The sequence below is a fragment of the Battus philenor genome, unplaced genomic scaffold, assembly GCF_028537555.1.
Source record: "Battus philenor isolate CCGP_79_NKW_IND1 unplaced genomic scaffold, ilBatPhil1.0.hap1 SCAF_20, whole genome shotgun sequence".
NCBI lineage: Eukaryota > Metazoa > Arthropoda > Insecta > Lepidoptera > Papilionidae > Battus > Battus philenor.
In genome coordinates this window covers 7,902,466-7,927,559 of record NW_027181683.1, presented here as the reverse complement: position 1 = coordinate 7,927,559, position 25,094 = coordinate 7,902,466, and the positions used below count along the sequence as shown (strand labels likewise).

Below are 25,094 nucleotides of genomic sequence, written 5' to 3'. Positions count from 1 at the left end.
CAACTTCATAATACCTCCCTCGTAGAAGCCCCCTCCTTATTTGCGAAGAACTCGGACAGCCACTTTTCACAAACCTCTTTTGAGTTCAACTTAACACCACCAAGGGCGTTCGCCATGGACAGGAGCAGGTGGTAATCACTTGGCGCTATGTCCGGGCTATATGGTGGATGTGATAAAACCTCCCATCCGAGCTCCCGTAGCTTCTGACGAGTCATCAACGAAGTGTGTGGTCTGGCGTTGTCCTGGTGGAACACTACACCCTTCCTGTTGGCCAATTCTGGACGCTTCTGGTCGATCGCCTGCTTCAAGCGGTCCAGTTGTTCGCAGTAGATGGTAGAATTAAGCGTCTGGCCATATGGGAGCAGCTCATAGTGGATGATTCCCTTCCAATCCCACCAAACACACAGCAAAACCTTCCTGGCCGTCAATCCCGGCTTGGCCACTGTTTGGGACGATTCACCGGCCTTCGACCACGACCGTTTTCGCTTGATATTGTCGTATGTGATCCATTTTTCGTCGCCAGTCACCATCCGCTTCAAGAATGGGTCGAGTTCGTTCCGTTTCAGCAGCATATCGCAGGCGTTGATTCGGTCCAGAAGGTTTTTTTGCGTCAAATCATGCAGCACCCAAACATCAAGCATTTTTTGTATCCAGCCTTCTGCAGATGGTTTAAAATGGTTTGGTGACTAACTCCCATCTCCTGGGCGATGTCACGAGATGCCACATGCCGGTCTAACTCGATGTAGTCCATGATTTGATCGGTATTTGTCGTCACAGGTCTTCCGCCGGCTGGCTTATCCATGGTGTCGTTTTCGCCGGCTCTGAATTGTCGAAACCATTCCTCCACGGTTCGAAGTGATAGAGTACCATCCCCCAAAACACCATTAATCTCACGGAACGTTTCTTTAGCGGATTTGCCTTTAACGAAGGAAAACTTTAAAATAGCGCGAATTTCGGCGTTAGTGAACTCCATGTTTACACGTCTATAACTGTTGAACGCAATATCCAAACTAATCATGCATAGCGTCGTTTTGTAGGTTATATCAAGACCTTTCAAATTATGTATAGCATTGCCAGATACGAGCTCTGTAGCGCTTTGTACATAGCCGCGAAATTCTAAAGACAAAAATGCGGAAGGGAGATATTTGACAACCTTTTATATGAAATGTAAAACTCTAATTGTCAGGTATTTGTTTCTTAATTATTTTCAAGGTTTTAATAAAGTAAATAAATTCATATGGTGCATTTATCATTTGGTTTTATTCATTGAAAATTGTTACGATCACGTAGTTATGTAGTCACGTAATGACAATCAGTACATGTAAGGGCCGTTGCAACCGCAGCCGCAGCCGCCGGCGCAACGTCCTGCGATGGAGACAACGCCGCCAGCCGGGACATCTCCTCCGAATCTGACGGCACCGAGGATCGGCACTTGTCCCTCGACCAGAGTGGTACCGGCAACTCCCATCTCGCCGGCGACCGCAATATCACCGACACCGGAGCCTCCGTAAGCAGGGCCAGCGAGAGCTGCAGGGGCAGCGAGTCCGTATCCGTAACCAAGACCAGGTCCGTAACCGAATTCAGTGGCTAAACCGCGTCCGTATCCAAGTCCGCATTCACCAGCGAATTCCGGAGCGAAGCCCAGTCCTAATTCGGGTCCAAGGCAACGGCTGAACACAGTCTAGAATATCACAAAAAATATAATAAATTGGTTGTTAATGATCTAATACATATCTCTAGTTAAAAGAAAAATATCAAAGATTCTAGAAGTATTCATAAAAATAATTAAAATTAAAAACCTCACCTGGATCAAGCAAGCTTGAACGCAGAGCAACAAGAAGGCGAATGGAGACATGGCTGAGAATTGTTTTCCGACTGTACGAGTTCAGAGTGATTGTAAATTGAAGTGAGCTCTTTATATATAATGAACATCTATCCATAATGACTATAATAATTTCGCAATTAAATATTACAACAACACGTGATACTGTACACACAGAAGCATGCCACAAAGCAGAAAACAAATTACTTCAAAATATTACATTTTAAAAGTATATGTTATTCAATTCTCTTTAAACTTTTATTCATGTTCGAAACTATTCTATCTATTATTTCTAAAGTCTCAATGTAAAGTAATAAGACTTGTTTTTGACCGCAAAAAACAAACCAGTACTAGAAATATAACAAATAATTAGAGCTCTTATTTACCAAAAGTAAATCAGTTGCAATAATCATTTTATTTTAGCTGCTGAATAGTACATTATAATTGGGTACTAGACCTTAATTATAATTTCTTTAATATCATTATAATACAATGATGTCGTGAATATTAAACACCGTTAATAAGCGGTCGGAATTATAACTTTTTGTTGTTTTTTCTTTGGTGCATTCGATTTTGATATATTTTGGCTTAATACTCGTAAATAAATAAAGCTAATAATCATTTATGCATTTTCATTTGGACAGTACCTTAACTAGAGGACTGTCTCAGGTGCCTCAGCTTAGGTTAAATTAAATGTTCAGCGATCTTATGTTGTGCCGTTTTAAGTAGAGATATATATATATATTTAATAAAAGGGGTTGCTGGCAGTAGAAAAAGGCACACAAAGAAAAACATATAGATATATTTAATTAACTAAGGGTAGTGGGCAGAAGGCCTGGTCTAATTTTACACCGCAGCTCGGTACTCCCCTGATGGTGGTGGTGGTCAGCCGCTCGATCTCCCAGGACTGGTCAGGCGGCTGCAAGTCGAGAGCAGGGAGCGCCGGTAGGTAGCAGGATGTGATGGTTCCGCAGAAAGTTGATATTAATTTCAACAGTGTAAAACTTGCAGTCTAAAACTTGCAGTGTAACACTTGCAATGTAAAACTCGAAGCGTAAAACTTGCAGTGTAAAGGTAGCAGTGTAAACTTTGCAGCATAAAACTTGCAGCATAAAAGTCGCAGTGTAAACTTTGCAGTATAAAAGTCGCAATGTAAAACTCGAAGCGTAAAACTTGCAGTGTAAACCTTGCACCTGTGAATAAATGTCACAGTTATGATATACATATATAAGTATATGTACAGTTTGCTCCGCTGACAGTAAACCCGGAGATGGCTTGCGATGAAGTAAGGGCAGAAACCGAAAGCAGTTGATGTGATTGTTTACTGTTAGAACGGAGTTACAAAATGTAAAGCATGTAAAACAATAATAGGAGAGATAAACAAATAAACAAATTGAAAAGTAATAATGAATACATAATGATGGAACACAGACAAAATGTTGAGCTCTAACTTATAGATAAATGCTACTTAATAATGATGTCTTTATAATATTTGTTCAACACTTACCCCTTTGGGGTGCGAGGCGATGTAAAGGTTGTGGCGTGAACTAAATGATGCCCAGAGAATGAATAGGACCAAGGCGTGAATTTATAACGTAAATTCTAATTGGCCCCGGCGCGTGTGAAGACACATAGCTGGTGAACGCAACCGACACAAAGAGTGTGCGTCGGTGCGTGAGACGACACCTAGCTAGTGAACGCGACCGAGGCCTGGATCCTTCTCCTGAGCACTCGTGTAAACTCTGTGTGCTGATGCGCGGGCGCATTGGAATTTTTGTTATAAAAACAAAGATCCGTTAAATCAATAGCATGCTCCCACGACCCCACGCCACTTGAGACGTACCGTTACCCGCTAAGGGTTGAACAATTTTTTGCTGTATTGCGATTTATGAGACGTTTCTCGCGTTTATATTTTTTTGGTTAAAATTTTAACTAAGATTTATGGGACGTTAACTTGCAACGTTAAAATGTCGCTTGGTGGATGTTCTTTGGCAGTGTCGTGGGCGCAAGGCAGGAAACTCCACGTCACTCGATATCTCGGTCTGAGCTGTCACTCGTTAGGTATTAAGAATTTCGATTCGAATGTTTGTGACGCGATCGAAGAATAGCTCGATCTTTTACTCTCATTAAAATATCGGGAAAATTCTTTTATCCAACATTACTGCATAGGTACTTGGTGATGAAATTTAAATTAAAGGAATATATAGCATATATAGTAGGCCATCGCCGGAACGTAATCTGGCTGTTAAGCTGTTTAATTTGGTTCGGACTATCGTTGTATCATTATTCGGAATAGAGGAGACATTGTCATTGGAGGTCGTTCTTATTTACATCCGCAAAATTTTCTTTTTACCCACATCAATTTATACTTTAGACACGATACTCCTTTGGCAGTGGGCCACATTTATATCATATAACAATAAGGAATGTCTTGAATACTTCATTGTTGTATATCTATTTGCTCCTGTTACCTTATATATCTTTTTTTTACATTTTTTACCTCTTTACTATTTTGACTTCGTAAAAGAAAAGTTACAATAGTCATTATTAACGTAGAGTTTGGTTTTGCGATGAAGCTATTAATTTTTTATTATTTTTATTGTATGTCGTCTTATCATGTATGTGCATTCTTTACAAAAGCCGGTGCGCTTTAGATTGCCTAATATGCTCACAATTGTCTTCGCCTTACTTAATGTTAAGACTATATAAACCACACGAACTAATTAAACTTTACATTTATTTTAAAGAAGCAAAGCCAACATGACCGCCAAGGCAATCATTCTTTTCTGCGCTCAAGCGTTTTTGGTTCAGGTATGTAATTAAAAGCGTTCATAGTCATATTTGGTAATAAATTATTGCATTCTCTTTAAGATTTTTGTAAAAATTATTTCTTTTTTGCTCAGAGCATCTCTGCTTACTGCGGCGGATTGGGCGCCGGGTTGGCTTATGAAGCTCCCTTGATGGCCGCCGCTCCCTTCGGCGCCGCCGCTCCCTGGGCTGGCTACGGAGCCGGCTGCGGACTAGCTGCCGTGCCAACATCCAGCGGTGGTGGCTTCGCTGTGTCTAGCGCTTCCCCCATCCCGCCCGTCGGCTTGTCCGTGCTCTCAGAGAACGAGATCGGAGGTATCTTGGCCGTCGGCGGCGAGCTGCCTTTCCTGGGCACCGTCGGACTGGAAGGCGCGCTGCCTACCGCTGGTGCCGGTGCCGTCTCCTACGGCTGCGGCGACGGTGCCGTGGGCATGATCAGCGAAGACATCGCCGGCACCGCCTGGGGCTACCCCGCCGCCGCTGGCTTGGGATACGGCCCCGGTTTCGCCGCCGGTATCGGCTACGGCCCCGCCATCGCCGGCCGCGGCTTCGGAGGCTGTGGATGCGGTGTCTACTGAAGAATTACTTCTGACCAAATGATATTTGCAAATTAAAAATTCTGTATGCATCAACATAACTCTTTTCAATTCCTTTAATGAGATATATATTTTTAAGTTTAGTTTATATAAAAAGAAAAGCTCTATATTTTGGCACTAGTTTGATATTTGGCACCTCTTTATCACGCAAACACGTGTTTATTTAGAGTTTTCTACTAAGCACTAAGCAAAGAGTAAATATAAACATACATACATAAGTCATTGATACTTTGGCTTATTTCTCTTTTCACATTTTCAATTTTAATTATTTTTATATGTATCATTATGGTTGGTTCACCAATACTCACAAACAAGTTTCCAAAGGATGGGAAGTAGCATCATCTGCGTACTTACTTCTAAGTTTTCAAAAATTTTATTTAAAATTATGTAATTTAATTATTTAAATCCAGTCATTTAGTTTCTTGTACCCTATCGAAAAATCAATGGTTTCGGAGATATCCGAGAATTAGTTTTTTTCATAAAAAACTCCACTTGTAGAGCGAACTTAAATATTTGCTGTGTTATTTAAATATATCTAATTTCAATTAATTATTAAAACCACAAAAAGTTAAGAACGAACATTATGTCGTTTTTTAGTCTTAAAGTGTTACAAAAGTGTTTTTAATCAATCGTTTACATTATTACAATAAAAAATACATATTATAAAATATACGAAGCACGTAAGTAAACACGACATGTTCTAAAAAAGCACTTGTTTTATGGTATCTTCGGTAATCAGTTTTACTTCTAGTTCTTATTGAATTTATCTATGTCTTTCGTTTTTATGACATTTATGATAGCCGTGCAATTTAAATAACAATGAACTTTTTTTACTTTCTAATACAACTTTTTCTAACACAAGCGCGAAGCCAACATCCTAACTTGTGACAATTAGAAAAACGTAATTATCACAGTATTGTATCCGCGCTTGTAAATAAATTCTGTCACTAAGTCTATAACAACAATAAATGACGTGCTATTCTTATTAATGTAATACGCCGTTGGAATTAAGTCTATTCTTTATAGAAAAGTAATATTGTTTAAGGAATCATTTGTACATCCACAAATGAAAACAGTTAAATTTTAAAAGACATCATCATTAACATCTGCGTGTTAGCCGATAGACATTCATTGCAAGGCGTGGGCTTCCCCCAAGGATCGTCACAATGACTTTTCTTGCGATGCCCGCGACCTTGGTCTTATGTCTTTTGTTTATCTACTTTAGGGCCTAACTATTTGTATTGACTAGCATATTGACTATTTGAATTACAGTACTGCATAGAATGATTTAAAAGTTTATTCCTATAACAATCGACTAAAAAATAAACTGAATAAAATAATAATTAAACTATAACTTAAGAATTTGGTAATTTGGTATTCCCTGTAAAAAGTCGTCCATATTTCTTCCAGAATATCGGGATTTAAATTTATATAAATTTTAACACAATATTTAAAATTCAAATAGCTCCAGAAACATTGATTTTTGAATAAGGTATTCCGTCCATAGTTTGATAGCTATTGTTTCGCCCATCCCTATCTCTTCTACCTATTTTCGGTCACCCTGTAAAAATATTAGATGCAAGACACATGATATATAAATCATCTTTTTTTTTTCAAGTAATACCCTATTTATGTAAAACTGATTATAATATAATTCAATGTAAAACTCTAATTGTGAAGTATTTTTTCTTCACTATTTTTAAAGTTTTAATAAAGTAAATAAATTCGAATGGTGCATTTATTATTGGGTTTTATTCAGTGAAAATTATTACATTCACGTAGTTACGTAGTCACGTAATGTCAATCAGTACATGTAAGGGCCGTTGCAACCGCAGCCGCCGGCGCAGCGTCCTGCAATAGAGACAACACCACCAGCCGGGACATCTCCTCCGAATCTGACGGCACCGAGGATCGGCACTTGTCCCTCGACCAGAGTGGTACCGGCAACTCCCATCTCGCCGGCGACCGCAATGTCACCGACACCAGAGCCTCCGTAAGCAGGGCCAGCGAGAGCTGCAGGGGCAGCGAGTCCGTATCCGTAACCAAGACCAGGTCCGTAACCGAATTCAGTGGCTAAACCGCGTCCGTATCCAAGTCCGCATTCACCAGCGAATTCAGGAGCGAAGCCCAGTCCTAATTCGGGTCCAAGGCAACGGCTGAACACAGTCTAGAATATCACAAATAATATTATAATTTTTTATTAATTGTGTCATAACATATCTTCATTTAAAGGAAAAATGTCAAAGCTTCTTGAAGTACCCATAAAAATAATTAAAATTAAGAACCTCACCTGGATCAAGCAAGCTTGAACGCAGAGCAACAAGAAGGCGAATGGAGACATGTTTTAAATTTATTTTTCAACTGAATAAATTTCAGAATGGTTTGTACATTATAATACCACGATTTATATGCTTACTTTTATCAATGAATTAAAGTAATGTCGTAATCTCGTCAAACAATGAAAACGTGCTATTTTATGTGACATACATACTTCATTGTAATGTAGAACAAACTCGTTTACGATAAATAATAAGCAATTGCAATTGTGTAAACAATATTTGCTTTTTTAGAGATAGTAAATATTTACAAATAACGTTACAGATATAATGCATTGAAATGTTCCATTTAACGTGTAAAGGTCACGGATAACAGGAAAAACCTGTTGAAATAGAAACGAAGTACGAAGACGTGTTACAGTTTAATATATTTTGAAAGAAGTATTCGGTGTGGTAATAACTTAGCTTTGTAGATAACCCATTCATAATGCCGTCGCTAGTTTTAGAAGATAGCTGATCGTGCCAGGCACGTAAATTGAAGCCAGAGACCAATATTGTAGTACCTGTTACTTCTGTCCCATAGAAAAATGTTGAAGATTGTCAAGAAAGGTGTAGTCGTGATGCTTTGATAGAATATGTAAAAACTCCTGCTTATAGATTATAATTAAAAAGGGTACGGTCAACCGACCCTAGCTATAAGCTACATAGTAGCCTCGTAGAGTACCATTTGATGTCACATTATTGCAATAAAACATTGCTAGTCACATTTAACCAGGTTGTTGTTATAATGTTCTCAATGCAACGTATTCGAGAAATTCAAAATTAAAAATGTCTTTATTCATGTAGACATTTACACACACATTTGAATTGTCAATTATTTTATCATCATGAGTCGTAAGCTACCACCGGCTAGGAATGCAAATTTTCTGTGTAGAGCCGCCCAGAAAGTCATTAGTTGTTTTTTAAATGAAATTTAACAAAGTTTCATGTATTCAATATGATATTAACCATACAAATAAGTCAACAAACCAAATTTTGCACCTTTTTTTTTAAAAAAAAAACCTTTTTAAATTTAAAATTTGATCACGGGAACCGAACCCTCGTCCGCCAACTGTCTTAGTCCTCTATCGCTTGTTTACCATAACTCAGAATTTTCTATATTCAGTTGTTTCTGGCGCTATTAGCCTTTTAGCTTGTACGGCTTCTTTAGGCTATTCGAATTCTGTAATAAGGTTTACGTAACAATAACATTTTAATTTTGGATTTACAACCAAGAAAAGGAAGGGCTAAAATTTCCAATGAAACATTGAATATCATTAGACCCATTAAGGATTAGTCAACTTTTTTTATGAAAGAGTTTATTAAAATAAGAAAGAGTCACCGTGAAGGTCTAGTGGAAGAACTGCTTGGCTAATTCATAATAGCTCCATAAAGTGGTATCTAAGATCGACATGGCTGTAAAAGTTGAAAATACTGTAGGAAAGCTCTAGGAGCGCTGCTAACTCTAAAACTCATCCTAGTAAATGTGGCAGATGCCATGCGGCATAGAATGGTATTAAAACTTATATTTTATTTATTTATTTAATTTACACAGGTATCAAAAATTATATAATAAGGAAGCTTAATATAACATATTTAATAACTCTTTTAGTACTCTTTGAATATGAAAAAATAAGTTACCAGACCACTTATTAAATAATTTATCTACCTTGAAAAAGAAAATCACTCAGTTTCTGATTATACATTTCCAAAAAATTTGTAAATATGTCCACCTAATTGAAATATTTTTTTGTATTATAATAATTAGAACAGGGAATAATTTAATCTTACATTAATTTTTGCGACAAAATTTGTAAAGGAATCTTTAATGTTGTATAGAAACATTTGACTTTGAGAAAGAAAAGGTAAATCAGTGAGGTGTATTATTTTGTATAAAAAGACAGAGTTGATGTAAATGATACGAAGAGGTATCGAATATATGCGATCCTCGTTATCCTGCAAGGAACGCACATTCTGTAACTGCAAAGAAAGTTGAAAACATGTTTCCATCTAACAGCATAGGGATAACGTATAACAATACAGCTCATTTACAACGCTAATGTGCAATATAGATATTATCTTAAATAGAAGCCTATTACTAATTCATGTTTAACATTTTACTAACTAATAGAATAATTTCTGTAGCCTTATTGTTAAGTCAAATTTAAATAATGAAAGTTATATTACGTTAATATTAATTTTTATTCAATCAAGTTCAATAATTATTACATAGTATCGTTTTAGTACATGTAAGGGCCATTGCAGCCGCAGCCGCCGGCGCAGCGTCCTGCGATGGAGACTACACCGCCAGCCGGGACATCTCCTCCGAATCTGACGGCACCGAGGATCGGTACTTGTCCTTCGACCAGAGTAGTACCAGCAACTCCCATCTCGCCGGCGACCGCAATGTCACCGACACCGGAGCCTCCGTAAGCTGGGCCTGCAAGAGCTGCAGGGGCAGCGAGTCCGTATCCGTAACCAAGGCCAGGTCCGAAACCGAATTCAGTGGCTAAGCCGCGTCCGTATCCAAGTCCGCATTCACCAGCGAATTCAGGAGCGAAGCCAAGCCCTAATTCTGGTCCAAGACAACGGCTGTACGCGCTCTGGAAATTCAAAAATTATGTTATGTTATGCTCGAAATGTGTTTTTATTCTTAAAAATCAATAATCCTTTAGATTTTGATAACATTTTTAGTATTATACACGTTTCCCTTTTTACGTGAAAATAAATAAATATAATAGCTTCAACACTTATTTTAAATTAAAAAAATAAAAGCTCTTACCTGGATCAAGCAAGCTTGAACGCTAACCAACAGAAATGCGAAAGGCGACATATTAGAAGTGTTTTTCCGACTCCGTAAAAATCAGAATGACTTTCAAAGGTTTACACGGAGTTTATATACTAAACTTGTAATGATTAAAAATAGAAACATCACTCTGTAATAGAATAAAAGCACGTACATTTCAATTTCGAGGTAGCGCTGCTAGCTACAAAAAATTGCATGAAAGTAGAAACTAATATAATATAAGCCAAACAACAAGCTACTTATAAAAATATAAGATAAATTTATTACTTTATTTAAAAAGTGAAGCGTGAAAGGAATCGTGAGACTTTTAACATTTATATGATAAGGAAATTTCATTATTTACTCTTTTGTTAAGTCACGTGTCACTTTTATACATTTACACAACTACTAAAAGTATAAAAAGCTAGTGGTTTCAATGGAACATACACTTGTTTTAACAAACCCAAACAACATGTCTGCCAAAGCAATCATCCTTTTCTGTGCCCAAGCTTTCTTGGTTCAGGTAAAAATTATGAATTTCGTTATAACTAGTGAAACACGTTATAAATAACATATTTAGTAATTAAGAAATAATAATTAGTAAGTAACGTAATAATTTTTATACAGGCCATCTCTGCTTACTGCGGTGGATTAGGCGCAGGATTAGCTTATGAGGCTCCTTTGGTGGCCGCTGCTCCCTTCGGCGCCGCCGCTCCCTGGGCTGGCTATGGAGCCGGCTGCGGACTAGCTGCTGTGCCAACATCCAGCGGTGGTGGCTTCGCTGTGTCTAGCGCTTCCCCCATCCCGCCCGTCGGTCTGTCCGTGCTCTCAGAGAACGAGATCGGAGGTATCTTGGCTGTCGGCGGCGAGCTGCCTTTCCTGGGCACCGTCGGTCTAGAAGGTGCGCTGCCAACTGCTGGTGCTGGTGCCGTCTCATACGGCTGCGGCGACGGTGCTGTGGGCATGATCAGCGAAGGCATCGCCGACTCCGCCTGGGGTTACCCCGCCGCCGCTGGCTTGGGATACGGCCCCGGTCTCGCCACTGGTATCGGCTACGGCCCCGCCATCGCCGGCCGCGCCTTCGGAGGCTGTGGATGCGGTGTCTATTGAGAAATAAAATGAAAATTTACAATATAATAAAAAATAAAATTGATTTCAATGTTTCAACATTTGTTTGCTTTTTATATAATTTAAGTTGACTAAATTAAAGCAAATTGCTTCCCAAATCTAAAACCAATATGTGCATCTCCAAAACCCATCAAATAAAATACACTAAAACCAGCCATCGATCTTAAGATTAATTCATGATGTTAAATAATTTTACTATGCGGGCAGCATTTATAGCTTCTTTTTTATGACTTTTCATTGGAAGTTTTAAAAAGATAAATATTAGGACTTAGACAATGTGATCAACTAGACAAGAGAAAATTAACATTTATCTTTACCACTTACAATTCCTCGAGTCGTAAATTCCCAGAATTCACCGATCCAGGGCCCATCTCGAGATCGAGAGAGGAACCAAGTACTGTACTTGGAGCTGCCGACCCGCGAAACCGATTTTAGCTAACCAGACTCTCTTCCCCACCTAACTAAATTTTTAAATATCGTAACGATATCGACTGTTCCAAAAATTAGCTCATGTTTGTCCTTTGCCAGCATACTTCGGTAGATTCTTTACTCTGAATCAAAACTGGCCTTTATTTACGAAACAGTATCAAATGAACTTACAAGAGTGGCGTAATAGAAAAGAAAAAAACTTTTTCAAACTTAAAGTTAAACATTGTAAAAAGTTTTTAATATTTTACATCTTTTTTTGTTTTTATTTTTCTTAACAAATGTTTTTGAACAAATTTTCTTTAACTATCGTCTCATTCGTAGTTATTTAAATACGGTAGTACCTAAATCACTAATTAATGGACGGTGAAGGCTTGGTTTTAGTAAAATGTAAAAAATTTAGATACTTCCGCAATTCTCCTGAATATATGACATTATTGGACCTTTTGAAAAATACTATCTACAAAATATTTTCTTCTTTCATCTGGCCGCTCCTAAACTTTAAATACGTGAATTAGGTTTATTCTACATGAAACAAAATGTAAGCAAAAGAAACCGCCCGAAGGGTGCTCGCGTTTAATAACTGCCGCCACTGCGCTGTCTGGCCGCTCCTAAACTTTAAATACGTGAATTAGGTTTATTCGACATGAAACAAAATGTTCGCAAAAGAAACCGCCCGTAGGGTGCTCGCGTGTAGTAACTGCCGCCACTGCGCTGTCTGGCCGCTCCTAAACTTTAAATACGTGATTTAGATTTATTCTACATGAAACAAAATGTAAGCAAAAGAAACCGCCCGTAGGGTGCTCGCGTTTAATAACTGCCGCTATTGCGCTGTCTGGCCGTTTCTAAACTTTAAAAACGTTAATTAGGTTTATTCGACATGAAACAAAATGTTCGCAAAAGAAACCGCCCGTAGGGTGCTCGCGTGTAGTAACTGCCGCCACTGCGCTGTCTGGCCGCTCCTAAACTTTAAATACGTGATTTAGATTTATTCTACATGAAACAAAATGTAAGCAAAAGAAACCGCCCGTAGGGTGCTCGCGTTTAATAACTGCCGCTACTGCGCTGTCTGGCCGTTTCTAAACTTTAAAAACGTTAATTAGGTTTATTCGACATGAAACAAAATGTTCGCAAAAGAAACCGCCCGTAGGGTGCTCGCGTTTAATAACTGCCGCTACTGCGCTGTCTGGCCGTTTCTAAACTTTAAAAACGTTAATTAGGTTTATTCGACATGAAACAAAATGTAAGCAAAAGAAACCGCCCGTAGGGTGCTCGCGTTTAATAACTGCCGCTACTGCGCTGTCTGGCCGTTTCTAAACTTTAAAAACGTTAATTAGGTTTATTCGACATGAAACAAAATGTAAGCAAAAGAAACCGCCCGTAGGGTGCTCGCGTTTAATAACTGCCGCTACTGCGCTGTCTGGCCGTTTCTAAACTTTAAAAACGTTAATTAGGTTTATTCGACATGAAACAAAATTTTCGCAAAAGAAACCGCCCGTAGGGTGCTCGCGTTTAGTAACTGCCGCCACTGCGCTGTCTGGCCGCTCCTAAACTTTAAATACGTGAATTTGGTTTATTCGACATGAAATAATATGTTCGCAAATGAAACCGCCCAAAGGGTGCTCGCGTTAAATAACTGCCGCCATTGCGCTGTCTGGCTGCCCCTAAACTATTTATACGTGAAGTAGGTTTATTCTACATGAAAAAAAATATTAGCACAAGAAACCGCCCAAAGGGTACTCGCGTTTAATAACTGCCGCCTCTGCGCTGTCTGGCCGCTCCTATACTATATATACGTGAATAAAGATTATTCAACATGAAACAAAATGTTCGCAAGAGAAACCGCCCATAGGGTGCTCGCGTTTAATAACTGCCAGACCATCTCCGCTTTCTGCAATAGATTGGGCGCTGGGTTAGCTTATGAAGCTCCCTTGATGGCTGCCGCTCCCTTCGGCGCCGCTACCTGGGCTGGCTATGGAGCCGGCTGCGGACTAACTGCCGTCCCAACATCTAGCGGTGGTGGCTTCACTGTGTCTAGCGCTTCCCCCATCCCGCCCGACGGCCTATCCGTGCTCTCAGAGAACGAGATCGGAGGTATCTTGGCCGTCGGCGGCGAGGTGCCTTTCCTGGGTACCGTTGGACTGGAGGGTGCGCTGCCTACCGCCGGTGCCGGTGCCGTCTCCTACGGCTGCGGCGATGGTGCCGTGGGTATGATCAGTGAAGACATCCCCGCTGTCGCCTGGGGCTACCCCGTCGCCGGCTTGGGATACGGCCCGGTCACGCCGCTGGTATCGGCTATGGCCCCGCCATCGCCGGCCACGCCTTCAGAGGCTGCGGATTAAAGCAAAATTATAGTTGGCAATATGAAAATAAGATTACATTCATGTTTTAATTTATATTCTTTTTGCACATATACTTAAAAATTTTAAAAGTACTTGAAACGGCGAGCATAATATGTTTACCAAAGAGTCTTGGTAACACTTTTTGCACGACGTAAAAATAAAGCGATACAATTATTTTACGACTTGGCATATATTTTCTGAATGATCATGAATCATTTCTTTCTTTTTTTATTTCTATTAAACCTGTGATTTAGCTTGCTGTCATATTGATTACTTTTTAAACAGTGTATTAGTGTGTACCTTGAGCAACATTGGCAAATACATCAAAAATTGATAAACATACATTAATTATTTTAGGCACAGCTGAATATAAGAGGAATCTAGACGCAAATTGCAATGCTTTATTTACCGGATACACCGAGGTGGACCTTTTTAAGGTCGCCGAAATACGTTAGTTGCTGGGCCCTTTCAACCAGTTGTTCGCAATACAATCTATAAAAAGACAGCAATATTAGTTAGTTGTTAGTTAGTTCTACGACTATTATTATGACAATAAAACGCTAATTTTAAATTCTTTTGCAGATGTTAACTGCACTAAGGATGGGACTAATACATAGCTACTTCCGCTATGCAGCAGTAGTCGTGCAATGAAGTGCACCGTCCGCGAACCGCTGATAAAAGCGCGTGCGGCAAACAATGCGAAACACAACTACCACCGTTAATTTACTCTACACGTGTTTCACGTCTCCACGGGACATCTTCAGGAGATGTTACAATGGCGGGCGGTGCACTTCATTGCACGACTACTGCTGCATAGCGGAAGTAGCTATTTATTAGTCCCTTTCTTAGTTAAGATGGACTTCCGCGTAATGCCTGAATGTATTAGATACTCATGTGTCGCTTTTATTTATTTTCAAAAATGCGTCTGTAAAAGCGTTATTTTATACTTAGTGTGTATACGTGGCGTTATTTTTAATTTAGTGTTTACTTTATGTCAGGTTTTTCGTATATCTACTAGATAATGTTAGCTTAATAATAATTCTATGATTACCTGAAAAAATTAAGTCAAAATGATTCCAACACTTTTGATTACAAAAAATTTCCGTGATTTTGTCTCCTAAACAAATTTATACTATTTATCTTTCTCCATGGACTGCCTATGGCCATATACGCCGCGATGTTTATTTATAGTATCATTCAGCTCCCTAAGGTGCTCTAGTTTCAATAACTTATTTTAATGTATAATAATCCTAAATATCATATGCATTTAAATTAGAGTTAAGTTCACGGTTGCATGGATATAGGTGACATTTTTAAATCGAATAGAAATAAAGAAAACGGGTTACTTACACTGAAATGTTTTAAATTAGAAACAAAACTAGACAAACGCGTTTACATTTTTAATGTCCTTTTATGTTGAAGTTAGCTTATAATTTGCTTTTATTTTATTAATTGGCGTGATACTTTCGCTTATTAATTGTGGAATATTAAATAATATGATAAATAATCGTTAAATCAACTAGGCGAAATTTCATTTGCCATACGCATTTGAGAAGCTTATAGTGCCGGATTCGTACAATTGAACAATTTACAGAAGATATTTAACTTAATATTCTATTAAAGGATTGTTACTTTTTTATCAAAGAGGCGGGAATAAAAAAACACTATTGCATCGTCATCATTTTAAACGAAAGGCGTCTTCTGGTGAACATAAATAAGCCTCTCCTATACATTTTTATAAGACCAGGTGAAAGATGCCTGCTTCCATCGTTCGATGGCTTTAACAAGTTCGTCTTTCTACCTTGCTACTTTCTACCTTGTTACTTTATAACCTTAAGACACGATTTCGTAGTATTTTGTATTGAAAATTTATTCACTCACTCATCAATTGCTTACACCAAAGATGTGTAAATGTGAAGGCATGTTATAAGGCATAATACAAAGTAGATTTAAAATAATATAGGTTTAGATTTTCTATTGCATTTTCCAACGGCATAAATAAAAGCGTTAATATCTACAAAAGAATTACATACATCATATACATATACTCGTATAAGTACTTTCATAATGTATGTGTAACATTATAAAAAATTTTGGCGGTATCGTTTTTACAATCATTTTCTAATGTTATCAAAATTTATAACCTAAATTCAATATCCATCCTATTTCATAATCAACAAATAAAATTCTCTTTTTTATGTTATGAATTAAATTAATTAAAATTCATTTAAAAAATCAGCAGCTCTTTAAAATTCACTGTGTTTCTGTTGTTGGTACCGTAGTTAGTTTAATTCTAACAAAAGATATTGTTAAAGTATGCCAAAAGACAATACACAATAACACTTATCTCGACTAATTCTATCTCTTATATGTTGAATTCATGGAAGTTGTTGAAATCACAAAATAAAATATTTCTTTGCACTTAATAGTTTTATTCGTTACAAATGATTATAGTTTCATTTTGTCAATTCAGTACAGGTAAGGTCCACTGCAACCGCAGCCACCAGCGCACCTACCAGCAATAGACACAACTCCACCAGCAGGAACATCTCCTCCGAATCTAACAGCTCCCAAAATTGGGACCTGTCCTTCGACCAGAGTGGTACCGGCGACACCCATTTCACCAGCGACTGCGATGTCACCAACACCGGAACCTCCGTAAGCCGGTCCAGCGAAAGCAGCAGGGCCGGCGAAGTCGTATCCGAATCCGAGTCCGGGTCCGTAACCGAATTCAGTAGCTAAACCGGGTCCGTATCCGAGTCCGCATTCCCCAGCGAATCTAGGAGCAATGCCGAACTCAAGTTCGCTTCCGAGACAACGGCTGTAGGCGTTCTGAAATAACAGAAACTCTTGATTATTTTTCATAAGATATTAAAACCAAAATAAAAAAAACAAAGGAAAAGAAATAGATGTTCATCAAGAACGAAAATTTAAAAGCCTTACCTGAATCAAGCAAGCTTGAACGCAGAGCAGCAAGAATGCAAAAGGAGACATGCTGGTGTTTGTTTTCTGACCGTGTTAACTTCAGAATAATTTATTGACGCAAAGCTAGCACCTTATATACAAAAAAATTTTCATACGAACTAACAAGGGTGGCGTAATAGAATGATTAGACACATTTTTACAAATGTGAACATATTACAAATTCTTTGAATTTTATGACAATATTTTATAAACAGCTTGAAAATTTAAATAAAGACTTTTATTGTAAAACTTGGGTTTAAAAAACAAAATCATAGTCTTTTTTTCTTCTGCAAATATTGTGAAGTATTCAGATGGTTGACATCTTACATTTCTGAATTCGTTCTGTTTCTATATATGATATGTTAAGCAACAACGATAGCTGTTTAAAAATATTAGGTTTAATGCTTTCCATATATGTATTTAAACTTTAACGTAAAAACTTCGTTTATTTATTATTAAAACATAAACTATTTTAAGAAAGCAAATTTTATATGTAGCTTGCGGAAATTTCTTGTTAGGTTCTGTTGCCATGTGCTTCATGATATGTCAAACAGATGTACCCAATAGATAATACCAGATCCAAAATATCAAGATCGACTGAAAATCGTGCCTAAAATACCATTTCAACTTCAGAAGAAGTAAAAGAAATATAATTCCTTTTGTTTAGTCACGTATTATATCTATTGAACGTACAATTATACTATTTCGACAGCTGCGGTTTGCTTAATGAATATAGTATATAAAGTAAGTAATTTCGGTATTACCCATAAACATTTCAGTCAACAAAATCAACATGTCCGCCAAAACTTTTATTCTTTTCTGCGCTCAAGCGTTCTTAGTACAGGTGAGTTATTCGAAGGTTTTTATATACTATTACGAGATCAAACTACAGCTTACGCTTAATACTGATTTAAAAGTTCAGAGAATTTTTTTTTCCAAAAAATTAACCTTAATTTTTTTACTCAGAGCATCTCCGCTTACTGCGGCGAATGGGGTGCAGGATTAGCTTATGAAGCTCCCTTGATGGCTGCCGCTCCCTTCGGCGCTGGTGCTCCCTGGGCTGGCTATGGAGCCGGCTGCGGACTAGCTGCCGTACCAACATCCAGCGGTGGTGGCTTCGCTGTTTCTAGCGCTTCCCCCATCCCACCTGTCGGCCTGTCCGTGCTCTCAGAGAACGAGATCGGAGGTATCTTGGCCGTCGGCGGCGAGCTGCCTTTCCTGGGCACCGTAGGTCTGGAGGGTGCGCTACCTACCGCTGGTGCTGGTGCCGTCTCCTACGGCTGCGGCGACGGTGCCGTGGGCATGATCAGCGAAGATATCGCCGGCCCCGCCTGGGGCTACCCCGCCGCCGCGGGCTTGGGATACGGCCCCGGTCTCGCCGCCGGTATCGGCTATGGCCCCGCCATCGCCGGCCGCGCCTTTGGAGGCTGCGGATGCGGTGCCTACTAACAAGAATGACCTCTGTAAATTAGACTTGCAATAAAATAAAGCTGCTGCAACTTATATTGAATTTTAATAATCATTATCGGCTGAAATCAATACTTCGTTGAACTTGGATCCCGTGCCATATGTGGTCCACTGATTTTTTTATTCAGTCACTGTAGCTGATTTGATGACATGGCCATGTCAGTGAAATAAGAGTATTTTCGAACTGGCCAGTACAGAAAATATAATTTTAAAATTAAAAAGTCAAAATAGAACTCCTTACTTAACTTTACACATTACATTACATAATTCAGTCATTTATTTCCTCAAATTGGCGGCAATTTAGAGAGAAAGAAATATGGAGCGTATTTATTGATTTCTCGAGAGTATTTTGTTATATAATTATTTACGAATTTCGTTGCAATCTCAGTCTGAAACAAGATCACTATGAAGCTAACCTAAGTAGGTTAACTTTTAATAATGAAGTTCCATCTTGTGTTACACTCTCATTCTTCGCCTCGTATTATCTACAACGGATTCAAAGAGTTTAAACGTGGTCGTGCTAATCTCAGATAATCCGAGTTACGTGACCTATAACATCATCTGCCGAAAGGAATATCGAAATTAAACTCTGATCAACCCATATGACTAAATTCTCAAAATAAAATCAATATATTTAGCACGATCCTTCGTTGGTTTTTCAATAGTTATGTATTTTAGACAGCGGTTATTGATTGGTATCGTAAAATGTTAGAAAAATTCTACGCGAGTGCCTGCAATGCTGCATTTGATATTATCATAGGTTTAACTTGGATCATTTATTACATACAGCCCGAACACTAAGAGACGATCTTAATAGTAGGTTTTGCTTTAGAAAAATTGCCTACAAAAGAGAGGAAGAGAGAAAGAGGCGTAAGGAAAAAAAAATATCATCGTATTGTTTTGGAAATTATAAAAATGGTACCAGTAAAAAGATTTACACCATGCCAACAAAATAAAACGTTTACATAGCAGAATCCTTTTTCAACAGGACAGCATGTCAGCGCATGGCCAAACGAACAACCAACCAAATTGTTAAATCATGCTCCTCCTTACTCTTCCATCGACATAACACCATGAGACTGGTTCAATCATAAAAATAAAAATAACTACATGGAATGCATGGTTTTAAGATACCGAAGAAGTGGTAGTTACATTCGAAAATGCCTTAGAAAACAACCACTAAATTGTGAAAGGCCCACTATCTCTCACACTGATTGTCTAGTGACCGTTTCAAAAAAAAACAATTAATAATTTATAAATCTAGGAAATTATTTATGTACTTAAATATTACTAAATCTTAACTTTCTTACTATCATAAACACTTAAAGTGAGTGTTACTTAGGATGTGTTAACATTTTTTTTAAATTAGAGGGTGAAATCGATTACTTAGACGACGGTGCATAAGAGTTGAGTTTAGTCCAAAGTACAATTAAATATTATGTATTCCAAATATAACAGTATGTAGAAGTCGCTCAAGTTTATTAAATGATCATTCTTATACTTACGGGGTTTTTCATTTTGTGACTTAAAACCCTCAATTAACTTTTAAAGTTACGATTTAAAAATAAACAAAAATATAATGGTGTTTGATAATTCTCATTTACCGCTGAATACTGAATCTTATTACGTTACGTTACTAATGTTTATAAAAAAAAAGTAGAACAAGCAAAAAGGCTTACTAATTTCAAAAGAAAATGTTGACCTAGTTTTTGGTAATTTAGGTAAATTGGGATGATACATATAGAATATATAAAATGAATATTTAAGTTACATTGATTATTATTGTAGTAAATAAAAAAAATATGTTACAGAAATTTTTACACTTTATATCCCGAAAAGGCATAATACAAAACTGAAAATCACATCGGTACTCCGTTTCGCTACGAACAATATTTTAAACCTGCACGATTCTTTCAACGTAATTTTATTCCTCACAATTTATAAAACATCGTCTATATTTATAACATAACATGTCTCTACCAGTAGAAAACTAAGCAACAAACCTCTTATTTAGACATTTTTATAGAAATCAGTGAATTTTGATCGTGGGCCAATATTGTTATGATTGTTTAAAATCTAAATTAGTTTTACATAACAATTTTATTAAGTTTGAAATTAGCAACTAGGTGATTTCTTTTTACGTTTATAATAAGGTTTCAAGTAAGTATGAACAGGCTGATGGGCGGAATGAAGAAAGCACTGAAAACATTGAACTTTCCAGTATAATGCTTGTCAAGACACTGTTTACGATCAATAGTATTTCTACGATCAATAACTATGTTTTCGTAACATATAAATTTGTTTCTAATCTTTGCCTTTAAATTTAAAAAAAAAACTTCCGTCATTAGAATGTTTCTCAACTATAAACTTAAAGTTTAATGCCATGTAGAAGAGCTATATGCCATTAAGTTTTGACATGTCTTGTTTGAAGATTATTAATATACGGAAATAATGAATATCTGTCTACAACGTTACCATATGTGTATCAAACCGGAAGTTTATTAACATAAGTACATTTATTATTAAACAGCATAATGATTTTATACAGGTATAAAATCATATGTACAAGGTAAAATAAAATCTATTATTTTTGTAAATTCATTACAAAATAACTAACCCAATGCTACGGGTCTAGTAAAGCAGAGATATTATTATTGAATATTTTAGCACGAATAGACAGAAAGTTATTATGTGAAATATTTATAATCAAAACCAAAGTTTATTGATGCATAAGCATTTTTTTTTAATTTAAAAACCAAATGTGCTGATGAAAATCGTATTAGTAGGCACCGCATCCACAGCCTCCGAAGGCGCGGCCGGCGATGGCGGGGCCGTAGCCGATACCGGCGGCGAGACCGGGGCCGTATCCCAAACCGGCGGCGGCGGGGTAGCCCCAGGCGGGGCCGGCGATGTCTTCGCTGATTATGCCCACGGCACCGTCGCCGCAGCCGTAGGAGACGGCACCAGCACCAGCGGTAGGCAGCGCTCCCTCCAGTCCGACGGTACCCAGGAAAGGCACTTCGCCGCCGATGGCCAAGATACCTCCGATCTCGTTCTCTGAGAGCACGGACAGGCCGACGGGCGGGATGGGGGAAGCGCTGGATACAGGGAAGCCACCACCGCTGGATGTTGGCACGGCAGCTAGTCCGCAGCCCGCTCCATAGCCAGCCCAGGGAGCAGCGGCACCGAAGGAAGCGGCAGCCATCAAGGGAGCTTCATAAGCCAACCCGGCGCCGAGTCCATTGCAGTAAGCGGAAATAGTCTATGAAAAAAAGAAAACATATAAATCATTTAACAAAATAAAACAATAAGAAAAAATATCAATCTCTAACTATTGCGAAATAAAGCAAACTTCTAACTACATACCTGAACCAAAAAAGCTTGAACGCAAAAAACAACAATGGCTTTGGTCGACATGATTGTATTGTTTAGTAAAAACATCTGTAAGTATTATCGAAATTGTTTTCTTTTTATACTTCGTGATTATTTGTAAATGAATTGTTGATGAAATATTGTATTATCACGTATTTACAAAAAATATTTCTCAAAAACCAAACATATCACCGCTCCTTCTTTTAGATTTGACTACGTGACATGAAAATCGTAAATTATTCTAAGTCGTACTGAGCATCTAAGTAAATGTAAATTCTCCAATTAAGATTAAATTTAAAAACTTCAAAAATATCTTGTGATAGTCTCCTGTCCTCTATTGCCTTTACTAACCGCAACGAATAATATGAAACATAGAACAGACACCGTATGGCCTATTAAGATTTAAAATAATCTTGTTATTCCTAATATAATTATCATTAATATTATTATTATTTACATACATGCTTAAATCATTTTAGATATAAGAGAATGATTAATCTACATATGTATTCTATAATTTGAATGCAAGAGGTGTTCACGCCGAGCAGGTAATACATGACAAAGATGGATAAAACATTAATAAAATTTTCAATTTGTTAGGCAGGCTGATGAAACCTTTCGGTTCTCAAGTGACGACTACAAGCAGGCTGACCCGGCTTTGGTAGGTCCACTGGTAGCTGAATCGATCACCTAGATAGGGTTTAGGGTAAACACAGACGTTTACGCTAGACGCAGACAGCGCAATATCCGTCATGTTAGTAGTCTTTGGGAAAGGTCTATGCCTTGCAGTGGGTGTCTATCGGCTGAGATTATCATGATGAGGAACAACTATTAATACAAAAGTATACCAACCAGATGCCTTAAAAGTAGGACAGTAGTACGGACCCAGTACGGTATATAACAATCCGAAACGCCTTTTTTGAGGAATACTTACATTGAAAATCTTTACTAATGAAATAATTTTATAAACAAAATTTGCTTCTCTGTTAAAAACGTGCCGTTTACGTTTTCATTCACCCGTTCATGTTTTCGTTACGTTATTTGTTATGAAATTACACTACAACACTTAGGTCATTAGAAACAGAAAAGTATTTAAGTCGCAGTGTCTGTATATCATTTATACTTACCTCCGTACAATTGGAAAATCACCATCATGTCTTCTTTCGCCTTATTAGTCCTTTGCATTCAAGCTTGCTTGATCCAGGTAAGTAAAACAAAATTTTTATATCTTGAGTAATACTGCATTTTGATTATTTTACCTTTTGAAGTACCTATTGTATTATTATTTGATATTTTAACGGTTTTTCTAATATTCAATTTCAGAATGCATACAGCGAATGTGCCGGACCTGGACTGGGTCTTGGATTAGGATATGCACCAGGATGGGCCGGCGAATACGGACTCGGATACGGACCCGGTTTAGCCACTGAATTCGGTTACGGGCCTGGACTCGGTCTCGGATACGGTCTTGCTGCCCCTGCGGTCGCTGGTCCGGCTTACGGAGGCGCCGGCGTCGGTGACATAGCGATCGCTGGCGAGATGGGTGTCGCAGGTACTACCGTCGTGGAGGGACAGGTGCCGATCCTCGGTGCTGTTAGATTCGGCGGTGATGTTCCTGCTGGCGGTGTCGTGTCCATTGCCGGACGCTGTGCCGGCGGCTGCGGTTGCGGCGGTCCCTACATGTATTAAAAACATATTCACATATAGAAAATTTAATAAAATCGAAAACCTATCTTAACAGTTGTTTACAATTTTTACTAATATAACCTTTATCGCAAGCTACAGCAGATGCTGCTAATTAGTTGTCAATAACATGAAAAATGAAAAGAATTTTCAAGAAATAGTTTAACAGAGGTTAAGTAAGTTTTGTAAGAACTTATCTAACTATCGCGTTCAAAAAATAATGCGACGATCCTCAAATATTCTTTCACTACTTTGTGATTCTCTAGTCGTCTGTCCTGGTTTAATTTTTTTTTGCTGACCATATCATTCTACTTCGTATCAGTGATTTATTAAATGCAAGTTTAAAAAGAAGGTTTAAGATCTAGTAGCTGTGGAATTGATGTCACTTCTCTCTTATTGCACGGTATCTAGTATATGTACTGGCCAAACACACTGTTATAATTGAAAATACACAAAATATTACTTTTGAATTTGGAATCTGTCATTTTTAAATGGTCGTAAATTATGTTTTTCTTATTTTCACGCCTATATATCGTAAAATATTTTGTGATATTATAATGGAGTAGGGTGATAAAGAAATCGAATTGCTGTGATTGCATTACATACAAAGTAAGTATGGTGTCAAATAATTTTTTTAAATCCTTCATACGCTTGTTATTAGTCAAATGTTTGTATCTTGAGCTATAATAATACCTCCTCTCTTTGTGACAGAAAAAGATTTGGCCGACAACGTAGTGATCATACAAAAAGGCGATCAAAGCAGTAATTTCTTCGAATTACTGCTTTGAAAAGAAAAAGATAAGAAAAAGAAAGTAAAAGAAAGTAAAAGATTTTTTTCCCGGGAGATGAACATAGCACCTAAAACCTTGTCGCGTGTTTAAGTTATGCCTTCGTCAGCAAGTGCGATATAATAAAAGCACTGGTCATTTCTTAACTGATAATTTTAATAAGAAAAACACTTAAGTGGTACACATTTGTTTACAATTAAGCAATGTTTTAACAAAAATATAACCGTATCTATACTAAAAGTTCTTAAGCTTCCAAATTAGCAACATAGTACAACGTGGGCATTGTCCGACTTCAGAAGTAGTTTAGTGTGGTATTAGCTATGAAGAAGTCACAGAGCTATATTTTTGTGTAAAAGATATCAAAGTATTAGCACAAGTGTATCAAGTTACCATTCTTGAGAAGGTATTTTACACACTAAGTTTAATAAACAAAAATAGTCCTTTCAGCAAGACTCGGCACTGGGTCATAAAGCTCGATACACCCAATCTTGTCAGGAAACTTCGTCAGAGCTGAAGACTGGCCGTTATTTAATCCGGATCATAATCCACTGACGATATGATATGATTTAGTCGGTTTTGGAGTGTAAGGCATGCTCTA

General features: G+C 37.8%; 10 protein-coding genes across 10 annotated transcripts; 5 read left to right on the top strand and 5 right to left on the bottom strand.

The window, feature by feature from the left end:
- Positions 1-1,312: 1,312 nt before the first annotated feature.
- On the bottom strand, positions 1,313-1,855 carry LOC137922879 (chorion class A protein Ld2/Ld41-like). The gene is made up of 2 exons (XM_068765970.1): positions 1,805-1,855; positions 1,313-1,681 (listed from the first exon to the last, which is right to left on the bottom strand). The coding sequence occupies exons 1-2, from the start codon at positions 1,853-1,855 to the stop codon at positions 1,313-1,315; spliced, it is 420 nt and encodes a 139-aa protein (XP_068622071.1).
- Positions 1,856-4,582: 2,727 nt separating this feature from the next.
- Positions 4,583-5,208, top strand: LOC137922989 (chorion class B protein PC10-like). The gene is made up of 2 exons (XM_068766107.1): positions 4,583-4,633; positions 4,726-5,208. Exons 1-2 carry the CDS (start codon positions 4,583-4,585, stop codon positions 5,206-5,208), a joined length of 534 nt encoding a protein of 177 aa, XP_068622208.1.
- A 1,822-nt stretch (positions 5,209-7,030) lies between these two features.
- Positions 7,031-7,567, bottom strand: LOC137922885 (chorion class A protein Ld2/Ld41-like). Its single transcript, XM_068765978.1, has 2 exons — positions 7,517-7,567; positions 7,031-7,393 (listed from the first exon to the last, which is right to left on the bottom strand). The coding sequence occupies exons 1-2, from the start codon at positions 7,565-7,567 to the stop codon at positions 7,031-7,033; spliced, it is 414 nt and encodes a 137-aa protein (XP_068622079.1).
- Positions 7,568-9,781: 2,214 nt separating this feature from the next.
- On the bottom strand, positions 9,782-10,374 carry LOC137922988 (chorion class A protein Ld2/Ld41-like). The gene is made up of 2 exons (XM_068766106.1): positions 10,324-10,374; positions 9,782-10,144 (listed from the first exon to the last, which is right to left on the bottom strand). Exons 1-2 carry the CDS (start codon positions 10,372-10,374, stop codon positions 9,782-9,784), a joined length of 414 nt encoding a protein of 137 aa, XP_068622207.1.
- Positions 10,375-10,798: 424 nt separating this feature from the next.
- Positions 10,799-11,436, top strand: LOC137922987 (chorion class B protein PC10-like). The gene is made up of 2 exons (XM_068766105.1): positions 10,799-10,849; positions 10,954-11,436. The coding sequence occupies exons 1-2, from the start codon at positions 10,799-10,801 to the stop codon at positions 11,434-11,436; spliced, it is 534 nt and encodes a 177-aa protein (XP_068622206.1).
- Positions 11,437-13,706: 2,270 nt separating this feature from the next.
- On the top strand, positions 13,707-14,222 carry LOC137922986 (chorion class B protein PC10-like). The gene has a single exon (XM_068766104.1). It carries the CDS (start codon positions 13,707-13,709, stop codon positions 14,220-14,222), a length of 516 nt encoding a protein of 171 aa, XP_068622205.1.
- A 2,469-nt stretch (positions 14,223-16,691) lies between these two features.
- On the bottom strand, positions 16,692-19,086 carry LOC137922846 (chorion class CA protein ERA.1-like). Its single transcript, XM_068765936.1, has 4 exons — positions 19,058-19,086; positions 18,729-18,737; positions 17,166-17,217; positions 16,692-17,054 (listed from the first exon to the last, which is right to left on the bottom strand). The coding sequence occupies exons 3-4, from the start codon at positions 17,214-17,216 to the stop codon at positions 16,692-16,694; spliced, it is 414 nt and encodes a 137-aa protein (XP_068622037.1). The 5' UTR covers position 17,217; positions 18,729-18,737; positions 19,058-19,086.
- Positions 17,980-18,635, top strand: LOC137922985 (chorion class B protein PC10-like). Its single transcript, XM_068766103.1, has 2 exons — positions 17,980-18,030; positions 18,153-18,635. The coding sequence occupies exons 1-2, from the start codon at positions 17,980-17,982 to the stop codon at positions 18,633-18,635; spliced, it is 534 nt and encodes a 177-aa protein (XP_068622204.1).
- A 2,346-nt stretch (positions 19,087-21,432) lies between the features above and the next one.
- Positions 21,433-22,070, bottom strand: LOC137922984 (chorion class B protein PC10-like). Its single transcript, XM_068766102.1, has 2 exons — positions 22,020-22,070; positions 21,433-21,915 (listed from the first exon to the last, which is right to left on the bottom strand). The coding sequence occupies exons 1-2, from the start codon at positions 22,068-22,070 to the stop codon at positions 21,433-21,435; spliced, it is 534 nt and encodes a 177-aa protein (XP_068622203.1).
- Positions 22,071-23,178: 1,108 nt separating this feature from the next.
- Positions 23,179-23,714, top strand: LOC137922983 (chorion class A protein Ld2/Ld41-like). Its single transcript, XM_068766100.1, has 2 exons — positions 23,179-23,229; positions 23,349-23,714. The coding sequence occupies exons 1-2, from the start codon at positions 23,179-23,181 to the stop codon at positions 23,712-23,714; spliced, it is 417 nt and encodes a 138-aa protein (XP_068622201.1).
- The last annotated feature ends 1,380 nt before the right edge of the window (positions 23,715-25,094 follow it).

Bases quoted from the DNA above. Each gene is read 5' to 3' on its own strand.
- LOC137922879 (XM_068765970.1), bottom strand. From the start codon at position 1,855: ATGTCTCCATTCGCCTTCTTGTTGCTCTGCGTTCAAGCTTGCTTGATC. The intron at 1,682-1,804 runs GTGAGGTTTTTA...GTGATATTCTAG, and splicing joins TTCAAGCTTGCTTGATCCAG to ACTGTGTTCAGCCGTTGCCT.
- LOC137922989 (XM_068766107.1), top strand. From the start codon at position 4,583: ATGACCGCCAAGGCAATCATTCTTTTCTGCGCTCAAGCGTTTTTGGTT. The intron at 4,634-4,725 runs GTATGTAATTAA...TTTTTTGCTCAG, and splicing joins CTCAAGCGTTTTTGGTTCAG to AGCATCTCTGCTTACTGCGG.
- LOC137922885 (XM_068765978.1), bottom strand. From the start codon at position 7,567: ATGTCTCCATTCGCCTTCTTGTTGCTCTGCGTTCAAGCTTGCTTGATC. The intron at 7,394-7,516 runs GTGAGGTTCTTA...GTGATATTCTAG, and splicing joins TTCAAGCTTGCTTGATCCAG to ACTGTGTTCAGCCGTTGCCT.
- LOC137922988 (XM_068766106.1), bottom strand. From the start codon at position 10,374: ATGTCGCCTTTCGCATTTCTGTTGGTTAGCGTTCAAGCTTGCTTGATC. The intron at 10,145-10,323 runs GTAAGAGCTTTT...TTGAATTTCCAG, and splicing joins TTCAAGCTTGCTTGATCCAG to AGCGCGTACAGCCGTTGTCT.
- LOC137922987 (XM_068766105.1), top strand. From the start codon at position 10,799: ATGTCTGCCAAAGCAATCATCCTTTTCTGTGCCCAAGCTTTCTTGGTT. The intron at 10,850-10,953 runs GTAAAAATTATG...ATTTTTATACAG, and splicing joins CCCAAGCTTTCTTGGTTCAG to GCCATCTCTGCTTACTGCGG.
- LOC137922986 (XM_068766104.1), top strand. From the start codon at position 13,707: ATGTTCGCAAGAGAAACCGCCCATAGGGTGCTCGCGTTTAATAACTGC.
- LOC137922846 (XM_068765936.1), bottom strand. From the start codon at position 17,216: ATGTCTCCTTTTGCATTCTTGCTGCTCTGCGTTCAAGCTTGCTTGATT. The intron at 17,055-17,165 runs GTAAGGCTTTTA...CTGTTATTTCAG, and splicing joins TTCAAGCTTGCTTGATTCAG to AACGCCTACAGCCGTTGTCT.
- LOC137922985 (XM_068766103.1), top strand. From the start codon at position 17,980: ATGTCCGCCAAAACTTTTATTCTTTTCTGCGCTCAAGCGTTCTTAGTA. The intron at 18,031-18,152 runs GTGAGTTATTCG...TTTTTTACTCAG, and splicing joins CTCAAGCGTTCTTAGTACAG to AGCATCTCCGCTTACTGCGG.
- LOC137922984 (XM_068766102.1), bottom strand. From the start codon at position 22,070: ATGTCGACCAAAGCCATTGTTGTTTTTTGCGTTCAAGCTTTTTTGGTT. The intron at 21,916-22,019 runs GTATGTAGTTAG...TTTTTTTCATAG, and splicing joins TTCAAGCTTTTTTGGTTCAG to ACTATTTCCGCTTACTGCAA.
- LOC137922983 (XM_068766100.1), top strand. From the start codon at position 23,179: ATGTCTTCTTTCGCCTTATTAGTCCTTTGCATTCAAGCTTGCTTGATC. The intron at 23,230-23,348 runs GTAAGTAAAACA...ATTCAATTTCAG, and splicing joins TTCAAGCTTGCTTGATCCAG to AATGCATACAGCGAATGTGC.